General features: G+C 39.8%; 1 protein-coding gene across 1 annotated transcript in view; it reads right to left on the bottom strand.

Moving 5' to 3' along the window:
• Nucleotides 1-12,572, bottom strand: part of LOC106869079 (protein hobbit) — a 214,183-nt gene that overhangs the window by 4,713 nt on the left and 196,898 nt on the right. Inside the window, exons 48-60 of the mRNA XM_052976734.1 lie at nucleotides 11,563-11,628; nucleotides 10,989-11,086; nucleotides 10,599-10,685; nucleotides 9,803-9,895; nucleotides 7,202-7,254; nucleotides 6,108-6,222; nucleotides 5,063-5,159; nucleotides 4,612-4,699; nucleotides 3,759-3,893; nucleotides 3,363-3,496; nucleotides 2,313-2,384; nucleotides 352-492; nucleotides 46-156 (exon numbers count right to left, since the gene is read on the bottom strand). Coding sequence (XP_052832694.1) covers nucleotides 46-156; nucleotides 352-492; nucleotides 2,313-2,384; nucleotides 3,363-3,496; nucleotides 3,759-3,893; nucleotides 4,612-4,699; nucleotides 5,063-5,159; nucleotides 6,108-6,222; nucleotides 7,202-7,254; nucleotides 9,803-9,895; nucleotides 10,599-10,685; nucleotides 10,989-11,086; nucleotides 11,563-11,628 — 1,290 coding nt within the window. The remainder of the gene's footprint in view (nucleotides 1-45; nucleotides 157-351; nucleotides 493-2,312; nucleotides 2,385-3,362; nucleotides 3,497-3,758; nucleotides 3,894-4,611; nucleotides 4,700-5,062; nucleotides 5,160-6,107; nucleotides 6,223-7,201; nucleotides 7,255-9,802; nucleotides 9,896-10,598; nucleotides 10,686-10,988; nucleotides 11,087-11,562; nucleotides 11,629-12,572) is intronic.

Below are 12,572 nucleotides of genomic sequence, written 5' to 3'. Positions count from 1 at the left end.
ATATATGTATTCTCTTTATATAATAAATAAAAGCAAAGTACACACCAGCAGCTTGGCTCCCAGCAGCATCTTAGCTTTATCTTCCTCTTGTTGTACATCAGTCAGGTGTACTTCATTAGGGGCCCGTGCACGTACATGGAACTTCTGACGGAGGGCCTGAACAAAGAAATGCAACAGTTTACAGTGAGATGAAATAAAACAATGGTTACAGGGAAAGATTAGATTACACACACAGACACGCATACACACAGATAGATAAATACATGCATGTATGCATACACACATACACGTGTTAGCTCTACCTTCACATACACCCATGTACGCATAGCAGCAATGCGAAAACTGCAATACCTGTGCCAGTAGAATCTTCTTGCTGTCGTTCTTCATAGACATGAGGAGGTCAAACCATGTCCAGATACAGTTGTGGTACTCCAGGGTTGGCAACACCAGGTTACAGTCGTGAAGGTCCTCAATGTTTTTCTCTTTCTCTCCCTGGCAAACGATGACAGTGCAACAATGTTTTAATGCTATACCAGTTAAAGCAAATGTGTGGGGGGGGGGGCACACATGCACACACGAATTTAATACTAACATAGAATTGTTATGATTGTTTATTAAATTTTATTTATACAACCTCACCATACCGTATAACTGAGAGGTCTTTTTTTTTTTACTATAAACCACAACTAATCAAGGTGTGTGAGTGCGTGTGTGTGTGTGTGTGTTTAAAAATAACAAAAGAACAGATGCAGTGCACTCAGAGAAGAGTGATTGTGCATCACCTTACAGCTTCCTTGGAGCTTCAAAAATGAAGTGCATTGCATCTTATAGCAGAAACAACTGTAAGCTAATGAAGTGCATTGCATAACTCCCTGTTTCTTTGTCATTTATTTAATTTACATATTACCACTCTGTACTCAGCTGATGCCTTATTCTGAAGCATATGTATATTGAGTTTCAACACCAGGTTATTAGTATCACTATAGCTAAGTGAAATATTAACTATAAATATTAACTAAGTATCACCATGCCTAAGTGGAACACATACAAAACAAATTGTACATGTGTGCACGTACATATAAAAATAAATGCTGTAGTACATGACACATGGTACACAGTGTGTGTGTGTGTTCTAAGACCAACAACCTTTTAAAGGGCCAATAATTAGTTGTGTCAGTTGAATCTTTATGTCATCCGGTAGAAAGGCCAGTCAAATGTTATACTGCAATATAATTTTATTATGCTAGAATTCCTCAAATTATTCCCCACCAATTCCATCAACACAGTTTGAGTGAAATGGGACAGTTTCCAATAGAATGTATCACTTGACAAACAGAGAGAAACAGGTTTCGTGAATTTGAACTGAAAACACTTTTATTCCCTGAGGAGTCTTATCTCTATGCAGGTGGTGATTATAAAACAGATGTTTTCACACACATGCACACACACAACTGAGTGAGTACAACATCTCAGTGAGTACAACAAGTCAATGAGTACAACAAGTTAGTCAAGGTTGGCTCTACAAAACATTTAGGTATGCGAATGTAAGCCAGCTGCACATGCAACAGCAAATCCTTTAAAAGTGCCACCCGGGGTGGACCACCCCTATGCCCCCTCCCCTCCCCCCAGTCACAGTAGTGAATGAGTGCTATGCACAAAGCTCCAGGCGTTTGAGTTATTTATGCAGTTTTACAGTTAAACAGAGTCTGTCTGTTTGTCTCAATCTATCCATCATGTGAAAAACAGGTAAGGATTAGCAACAGGGGGGAGGGCACACGGGTGTAAAACAATGCTTAATACAAGTAGGAGTAGCAATAATCATGCATCATATTGGAGATAATTCTCTGCATGTTTCAATATTATTATACCTCCTCAGCGAAGCATAGACTTCACTGTATTTGCTGAAGTATGATGAGAGAATCTTTAAAGAAATGTACAATACTGCGTACCAGTTGATGTGAAAATTCTAATATATTTACATAAATTATATCACACACAACGGTGTGTGTGCGTGTGCATACGTGCTTCACAATGAGCATTCCGCTATTGTAGAGGGGAAATGTCAGCGTGGATAAAATATTGAAGGTCTTGCAGAGAGGTCACGAGTTCAAATCTACTAAAGTAAGAAAATGCCTTCATCATTGAAATGTCACACGGTGACATTGCCTGGTGTGCAAGAAACATTTTTTTAATAATTATCTACATTATCTGCATAGACATTTAACTTGATATATATAAGGTGTGTGCGTGAGAGAGAGAGGAGGTGGTGGTGGTGGTGGTGGTGGTGGTGGTAGTAAGTGAAGGTACTATACCTTGTAGCTAACTTTAAGTGACACCTCAGGTATTTTGATGTAGAGAAATGTGTTGTTGTTGGCTGCTCTCTCCTGAAAGATAATATTACTGCATCATCAGCATCAATGACAACAATAGAGACGGGCCGGTGGTGGCTGTGATATGCATGTATCATGCACACAGACATACACACCCATGCAAACGTGCATGTGTGTGTATGGCTGTATATTCACACACAAATAGAGAGAAAGAAAGAGAAACACAAACACATATATGTACGAATATGTGTGTATATATATATATATATATATATATATATATATATATATATATACACACACACACACATACACACACACACACACACACACACATACACACACACACACACACACACAAATAAAGAGGGACGAACAGCAAAGTAAACCTCAGTGGAATTTGAACTCAGAATGTAAAGACAGACGAAATACCGCTAAGCATTTTACCGATTTGAGTTAACAATTGTACCAGTTTGCTACCTGACAGACACTCCAATGCTGTGCTTGTGAAGACCTGTCAAACCGAGTGAAACCATAATTGTTAAATGATGATGATGATGAGGATGAGACAAGACAGATACCTGCTGCCATCAGGGAAATAATAATGCTGAATACACAGGAAATGCACAAGAGGTATAGTGGAATCACAGGACAGGTAACACCAAGTGCACAGGTGTGATAAGCATGAAGAGCTCTCAGAAAATAAATCCTCTTATATGCTTGGATGGATCCCTAGAATTAGTCAATAGTTTTTGTTGTCTAGGTGACCTAATTAGCAGTTGAAGTCAATGTTCTGAGAGAATAATAGCCAAAACTGAAATGACCAAAGGAGATATGGTCCTTCAAAGTGTGTGGGAAGGTAAGAAACTCCAGATACGATCCGACTCAAACTGTAATGACTCTTCCAACCCATGACAGCATTAAGAATGGACAGATGATGATGATGATATAGGGTAGACAGAGAGATACATATATGTGGAGAGAGAAAGAATAAAAGAAGATAGAGTGAGAGATTGAGAAAGAGTGTGTGACCTTCATCTTGTCAATGTCATCAGTGGAAGTTGAACCATAAGCTGTCTTCTTTGATGTGTCTCTCTTCTCTCTCATAGAGCTTCTTTTATCTGTTTTACGACGCAGTGAAGCACCTCCATCGTCCGATTCCACCTCTACAACAAACAGACACAGATACTACATTAATGGTGGTGGTGGTGGTGGTGGTGGTGGTGATGCGTGTGGTGGTGGTGGTGGTGGTGATAGTTGTGATGTTGTTGTTATTATTTTGATAATGGTATTGGTTGTAATGATGATGATGATGCTGGTGTTTTGTTGTTGTGGTGGTAGTAGTAGTAGTAGTAGTAGTAGTAGTAGTAGTAGAGACTGCAGCGGTCATAGTTGTTGCTATTGTTGTTGTCACTGAGGTAGACTAACCTTGTTGATCATCGATATCTATATTGCGCTCTGGAAAGAAGAATACCATCATGGCCTTAAAGAACTGGTAAGTCAGTTGGATCTGTAGCGGCACCACATTCACTTCAAAGTGTTCTTTCACGGCAATGCCTCCAACTGGATGGAAGAAGAAGAAGAGAAGGAGGATGTAAGCAAACAAGTGAAGACATTAGATTATCAGATTAACAAGATGATGACGATGACGATTAATGGTGATGGTGGGGCAGATGATGGAGCAAACACTGACTCTGAAATATCTCCTGACAACAGAGAGTGCAAAAGAAATGTTCGGTCTTAAACGGTTAATATAAGTTGGGGATAGAGGCACTTTTGTGGGCAATATGTGTTCTTTTTTTTTGTAGGGGTGGCACTTTTGGTTCTGTTGTAGGCAATATGTGTTTTTTTTTTTTTTGTGGGATCCAGGTGCAGCAAATGGAAGGGCTGCCCCGGGTGGCACACACTCTAGCTACGCTAGTGGATAGAAGGTTGCCGTTATGTTCTGTGGGGTTAAGAAGTTTTTCTCTGTAGCCACAACATTCCTCGTTCAATTTTACAGAGTGAGATTCTGAGCAAGGGTCTTCTACCACAATTATAAGTTGACCACAATGTCTTCTCAGTGAAATTTGTTAGACAAAAACTATATGGATACCAGCTGTGTGTGTGTGATAGTATGAATAACTTGTGGTATAAACATCCATAAAAGGAAGTGTCGAATTGAACAATCCAGAGGTTGCGGGGCTACACAGGGCAACATATTAAATTTAATACTCAGATTTAAGGAATCTTCACCCCAAATCAATAGAACTTCTGTAAAAGAGTTCTTTAAAATACATACCAGGAGGACGTTCACTGCAGAAAATACGAAGGGCCATCTGTTTGTTCTCCCCTTCGGTACCCAGTGGATCTCGTGGTACAAGAACATCCTAGAACACAGAAAGGAACAGATTACAACACTGACAGAATAGGGGCAGCAGCAGTAGTAGTAGTAGTGGTGGTGGTGGAATTGTTTTGAGTAGCAAACTTTAGATTAATAAAGATTATACGGGGATTACGTAATTTATGGAGATTAACAAAGACTAAATTAATTTAAGATTGAATGAGGAATAAATAATTAAATTCACCTATGACTATGAGACAACAAAAGGGAGGACCTAATTTGAGACCCTGTAAAAAGGTCACAGGTAGTCCTCCTCCTTAAAAATTAAAAGATTTCCAACCAAGTATCCACATTTAATTCACTTTCTTTATAATCCACAATCACAACAAACTGAACCTTATAAACTGACCTTATAAATAGGGTTTGGTATCAGGTTAGTCATGCGCACCCATCCCAATTCCAACTGGTGGGACCATGTGTCATTATCTCGGTTTACTTTAGTATATCTGAAAAGTGAGAAAGAAAGTAAAGCAGTGAGAGCCGAGCCAATGATGAGGGCTTGCTCAACCCCCACTGCAGGTTAATTCCATGAGCAGGCTGTTCTGTTGACTGGATCAACTGGAACGCTTGTCGGTTTTAGAAAGTAGAGATTAGGATTTATATTTTGGCAAGGAGTTCTTTAATGAAAGGTCCAATGTAACAGAACAGTTCCTATTCCCCCTCACAACATGGTACCATATATGTGAGAGTGGGCCACTGGGGATAAAGAGTTTCAAAGTGAATACTACACAGATGATGCTAAATAATGCTCAGTTTTACTGGGGCAGACATGTAGCATTTTAGAGACTGGCAAACTCCTTCTGGTGGCCCAGGCTGACTGATAATAAAACCTCTCATTCAAGGAAAGTATTGACTCTATTCAGGGCCTTAAACAATCAAATAACTCAACTTCACAAACACATTGTTTCTGGGGAGTTGTGGTACCACCAGGTTAGCAGAGACATTCTGGCATGACAGCACCTTCAATGTAACCAAGACGACCATGTAAACAAAGCAAAACCTGTTCCTAACAATGAAGTCTTTGGAGAAAAAAATATATATATATTTAACATCAATTCACGTTGGACAGTGTTTGAAAAATGGCATAGCAGAGACAAAAGAAAAGCACACCAGTTGGCTTCAACCAAGTTGTTGCAACCAGAGAAACTGTCTTTTATAATACACACATGTAAGAGAGAATCACAATATATACACTCGTTATGAGGAGAACATTCTCACTCAGTTACACACTCACGTTAACATAGGTGTGTTATGAAACTGTACCATGTATACATTTGCTGAGGTTGACAGGACATTTGTGCTGGAGCTGTTGTACATCAGCCGAGATATTGACAGAAATGAAATGCCGTTTAAAACAGAACACCAACGACAATAGAGAAAATCTTGTTACTTACACAAAATTCCGTAGAACAAGATCAGCGATCCCCAGTTGTCCATCTGCTTCGGTCAATCGCCAGCGTGCAAACTTAAAACACACTTCATTTCTGCGTACAACCTGTGCATGCTGAGCTATAAGTAAAGGAGTATATGAAAGACAGGTGTACGTATTCGCACAGACACTCACATGCATAAAAGCATAATAAACGAACCACTCTACAACATACATTAAGTACTTTTACTCAAGCCACGCGCACACACACACACACAAACGCACTGATAGCTATCATCATCATCATCATCATTTATGTCCACTTTCTGAGCCAGAATGGGTTAAACAAGTTGTAATGATCCAAGTCAGTTTTTGTTCAGAATTACATTACTTCCCCCCCCCCCCATTCCAGATGGATCATAGAACAATGTCCCACTGGAATGTTCCATTTTTGGCTAGATGACCTTCCTGTCACCAACCATTTTATAGACTTCATAGGCACCACCACGACTATGAGCATTGAGTTTACAATCATGTGGTTGTGAGTTCGATTCTCGGACCAGGCTGTGTGTTGTGTTCTTGAGCAAGACACTTTATTTCACATGGCTCCAGTTCACTCAACTGTAGAAATGAGTTGTGACATCTCTGGTGCCAAGTTGTATCGGCCTTCCCCTTGGATGACATTTGTGGAAATGGGAGGAGAGACTGGCCATGCATGGGCAACCGTTTGTCTTCCACAAACAAGCTTGCCCAGACTTGTGCCCTGGAGGGGAACTTTCTAGGTGCCGTCCCATGGTCATTTGTGACCGAAAGAGATCTTTTATAACCAGAGATACAGCACAGAGATTCTAAGCACATGATCTTCCATAGCTCAACACCACTGTGCGTAGCACTGCTACTGCTGCTGCTGCTGCTGCTACTTTATCTTATCTGCTCTAATATTTAGTGAAGGGTCAACCTTGACTGAACTTTATAGGGGTCACTTCTAGAAGTACATATTTATTTTTTTATTTGTGGGAAGCATTCCTTCTTCATCTCCATGCCTCTCATCCTCGTTATCATGAGGAGCCAACTTGCACCAGTTTTAAAAGTAACAAACAGGGGCCCAACAGGTTTTACCTCTGGTGGTCTGTAGCTGGGATTTAGACTGGACCTGGCTTTCCTTGTAACAGCTGGAACACAGAAGAAAAAAAGGTGAGAAGTCAGTTTCAGAGGAAGGACATATGAGATTAAGGCTTATTATCTCAAAATCAAACAACAATAAAAAAAAAAACGAACATGCAGCAAAAGAAAACACACAAAGGGATATACATTTGTACACGTAACTGGCACTCTGTCTGTTGGTGATGACAACACATGTTCCAGTTGATCCAATCAATGGGACAGCCTGCTTGTGAAATTAATGTGCAAGTGGCTGAGCACTCCACAGACACGTGTAACCCTTAATGTAGTTCTCAGGGAGATTTAGTGTGACACAGAATGTGACAAGGCTGGCCCCCTTTGAATTACAGGTACAACTCATTTCTGACAGCTGAGTGGACTGGAGCAACGTGAAATAAAGTGTTTTGCTCAAGGAAACAATGGATTGCTGGGAATTGAATTCATGACCTTACGATCGTGAGCCGAATACCCTAACCACTAAGCTATGCACCTTCTCAAAGATGAAGACAGGTGTATTAGCAAGTGTGTTAGTTTGATGCTCGGGAAAATGAAAAAGTCTTTTACTTTTCAAGACTACGCTCTTCAACAGAAAGGAATAAGAGAAAATAAACAGAGAGAGAATGAAAAAAACTTGTGTATGCCACCTTGACTGGCTTCCGTGCTGGTGGCACATAAAAAGCACCATCCGATCGTGGTCGATGTCAGCTCCTCTGGCCCCTGTGCCAGTGGCATGTAAAAAGCACCCACTACACTCTTGGAGTGGTTGGCATTAGGAAGGGCATCCAGCTGTAGAAACACTGCCTAATCAGATTGGGGCCTGGTGCAGCCTCCTGGCTTCCTAGACTTCAGTCGAACTGTCCAACCCATGCCAGCATGGAAAACTGACGTTAAACGATGATGATATATATACATACATGTGTGTGTGTGTGTGTGAGAGAAAGAGAGAAAGCGATTTATATATGTCAAGAAAGAGAGAGTGTGTGCGTGAGAGAAATCTTTTGAATTAATGAAGTATTTTTTCAAAGAAAAACTTGGACTTTCTTTCGTAGCTGCAGAAGGATAAAATTTAGGTCAGTTGTACAAAAGAATTAATTTTGTTTCCGATGATGATGAATAGTAAATAATTAGAAATATTTTTAACTATACACTTCAAAGTAAGAATCCATTTTAAGAAAGCTGGGTGTGATTTGAGGTAGACTTGCTGTTATTTCTAGCAGCTCAAGCAACTATATAGAAGTAACTTCAAGTAGAAAGTTGCACAATGGTGGTGAAGTGGTGATGTTTGGAACAACAATGTTTAGATTGCAGTAGAACTGAAAGAGCTGTTGTTGTTGTTGTTGTTGTTGTTAGTAGTGAGGGTGGTGGTGTGAAGGTTGTAGTGGTGGAGGCAGTGTTGGTGATCATGGTTGTAGTCGTGGGTGTAGTGTTGGTAGTTGCAGTGGTGGGAGTGTGGAGGGTTATATTAATGGTAATGGTGGTGGTGATGATGATGATCATTTCTGGGTACATTGTGACAGAACAAGTCACATTTGGGAGGTTTGTGGTACAGTGTGAATGGGAGGGGAGAAACAGGGTCAGTCTGACTCGATGTGATATATGTGTATCTATACAAATATATATATATATACACCCACACCCAAACACAACAAACAAACAGCAAATTTAAATAAATTCTCTCACATGACAGAACAATTGTTTTGCAGTGTGTTAACTTTGCCTGGATTTTGCTATGTTTAACACAGACGTCCAGTGTGGTTTATTGCAGTCAATCACCTAAGATCAATTTGTTCCAGCTTATCAGGTTTCACATTACACAATATAAAGACACTTGACTGTGTGTATATTATCGATAAAATAGGAGACCTCACTGTGTGTATACAATGTATGTAATAGAGAACATCTCACTGTGTGCATGCAGGTGTGTGTATATAACACATATACAGAGTATGGGAGTTTAATTCACTGGTGAGCTAAACAAATAGGTATGCTGGATAAGTGCTGTAACGGATTATCAGGGTTCCAAGCTCATAACCGAGATGGGAGCTATGGGTTCGTTTTAGGTTTCCAATTTAACAGATATGTATTTGTGTCAACCACTCCAAGTGTGGTTGGCGTTAGTAGTGGGTGCTCTTTACATGCCACCGGCATGGGAGCCAGTCAGGCGGCCCTGGCATCGATCACGTTTGGATAGTACCCTTTACGTGTCACCAGCACATATGCAGAAAAACACTACCTAATTCAGGGCATGCTCTAAGAGACAAAGACTAACACAGACATGTGCACCATGGTTGTGGCCCATGGATCAGACAAAAACTACCACTGCAAATACCACCATCTCGCCTTACTGTCATCACCACAATCACCACCACTTCTACCCTCGCTGTCATCACCAACATCAACCCCATGACAACAAGAGCTACCCCACCATCATCACCCAAGATAAACAGGACTCCACTTTTATCACCACTACAAACATTACAGCCACTCGTCCACTATTACCAGCACCACCCTCACCACCCTCACCACGATCAATACAAGAAGACATGAAGCGCGACTTGCCTGATACGTATGGTTAGTTCCTCATTGTAGCCATTGATTTGTTCTTTACACTCAAACAGGTGCATCTCCACTATTTTACTCTGTTGGTGTAAGCTGTAAAATATACGAAACAAAGATATTAGGATAGGAAGTAGTGTTACCCCACCTCTGGAAGCTGACAATGCATCTATTGCTATGGCAATGTATAGCATAAAATAAGAAATTAGCAATATTTCAGACAAGCAACATTGAAATCTTGTTAAATTCTACAATATTAAATTTTACAAGGTTAACTTATACCTGCACCCACAAACTCATACAAACATACACCAAAACATTCATATAATCACACCAAACCACACTAATATTCACACACACACAAATACCCACATCAACTCACATACATACATGCATGCACATACCAAAACACACACACACACACACACACACACACATACACAAACACATACACTAATTGAAACGGCTGAAAGTGAAGATGACCAATTTGCTGCTAATTAACAATTATTAACTTCCTAATCTCCATTTTCTTTTCTTCTTTTAAATGAATATAAACTACGTTTTTTTTTTTTACATATACCTATTATTTTAAGGAAATTAATTCCCCAATCTCCCAAAATACCAGGTATTGAACCAGCGTTTCCTACGATGAAACCATCCCTTCATGAGGTTTACAAATCCTCTAATTAAATTTTATACACACACACACACACATTTATACATGCATGAATGAATGTGTATACATTTGTGTGTGTGTGTGTGTGTGTGTGTGTGTGTACAATCTACATCTACCACAGACCTTTCTGCATCAGCACACTCATCTTCAAGAGCCTTGTGGATCATATAAAGGTCCTTCTCCAGTTTGCGCAGCTTTTGAACTTGTTTTCTGAAATATTAGATACATCCAAAGGTCAAGGAAAGATAATGAAAAAAAGCCCCACAAAACACAATAAAACTACTCTGACATGATAAACAATAAAAATATCCTCTTACCACCACCACCACCATCATCACCATCATATACTTTAATTCTTAATTCCCCTTTATTAATAAAACATTGATGCAAACGTCCTTCATCACAGCAGACTTCTTTTCCTCCAACAGAAACCAGCCAAATATTTCATTCATGGACGATGACGAAGATGATGTATTGCTATAAACAACAACAACAACTATAACAACAACCTACCTAACATTCTCTTGGAGCAGAAGAATTGGTGACCGCTGATCTTCGACAGTGGAAAGTTGAAGTTGGAACCTCATACTTTGTAATTTCTCACCGGCTTGCTGTCACCGACAAAGAAAGACAGGGCATTAGTTCAAGGGAACCCTATCGCAATAAGTACTTACTATCATTGGTGATAATAATAATAATGATAATAATAATAATAGTCTTGAAATTTTGGCACAAGGTCAGCAATTTTAGGGGTATGGGGAAAGTCAATTACATTGAAAGGACGAAAGGCAAAATTGACTTTGGCAGGATTTGAACTCAGAATGTAAATAAGAAGAAATACCACTGAGCTGACAATTCTGCTAGCTAACCATTTTAATAATAATAATAATAATAATGATAATGATAATGATAATAATGATAATGATATATGCAATGTGAGACACATAACAACAGATGTACAATGTAGACAAATATAAAACACAAGACTCGCAAAGCATGTGGAGTGTTTTAAATCTAAAAATGGGAAAAAGAATGGAGAGAGAGAGAGCAAGTAATGAAAAAAAAAAAAAACAAGGAATTCTATTACCTTCCTGTTTCGTTCAACATGGAGCAGAAGATTGTTGATAATATCTAAGATTGTGGCATACTGCAACTGTAACAGAAACATTACAGATATACATACATAGATAGATATTGATATATATATATATATATATACAGTGTGTGCATGTGTGTGTATATATATTAGTGAGACATCTGGCATTGCCCAATCTGAAGACTGAGGGAATTAACGTTAACATTGTAAAGTACTGATTTAATTTTTTACAAAACTTCCGGATAAACAACAGGCACAGACCAAATCAACCACCAGTGCTTTAGAACAGGAACAGCCAGAACTGCAAAACGTTTTATGTGGTGTATCATCATCATCATCATCATCATCATCGTTTAACGTCCGCTTTCCATGCTAGCATGGGTTGGACGATTTGACTGAGGACTGGTGAAACCGGATGGCAACACCAGGCTCCAGTCTGATTTGGCAGAGTTTCTACAGCTGGATGCCCTTCCTAACGCCAACCACTCAGAGAGTGTAGTGGGTGCTTTTACGTGTCACCCGCACGAAAACGGCCACGCTCGAAATGGTGTCTTTTATGTGCCACCCGCACAAGCCAGTCCAGGGGCACTGGCAACGATCTCGCTCGAAAATCCTACAGGAGCCAGTCAGGCGGTACTGGCAACGGCCACGCTCAAAATGGTGCATCTCATGTGCCACCCGCACAAGAACCAGTCCAGGGGCACTGGCAACGATCTTACTTGGCTTGCCGGGTCTTCTCACGCACAGCACATTTCCAAAGGTCTCGGTCAGTAGTCATCGCCTCGGTGAGGCCCAATATGTACCAATTCCATGCCTATATTTACAATGCGCATGTATGAATGTCAAAGAAAGGAAGAGTGTATATATATATATGCTTGTGTGTATGAGTGTGTGTATATAGAAGCATATTTCTTGTCTGTGCATGTGTTTGTGTATATGCATGTTATAACATGTATCCTCTATATAGTAACATATGTGTGTGTGTGTGTTCATATATATAT

This window comes from Octopus bimaculoides, chromosome 25, assembly GCF_001194135.2.
Source record: "Octopus bimaculoides isolate UCB-OBI-ISO-001 chromosome 25, ASM119413v2, whole genome shotgun sequence".
Taxonomy (NCBI): Eukaryota; Metazoa; Mollusca; class Cephalopoda; order Octopoda; family Octopodidae; genus Octopus; species Octopus bimaculoides.
The sequence above is the reverse complement of the archived record's forward strand: the minus strand, read 5'-3'. Positions and strand labels throughout refer to the sequence as shown.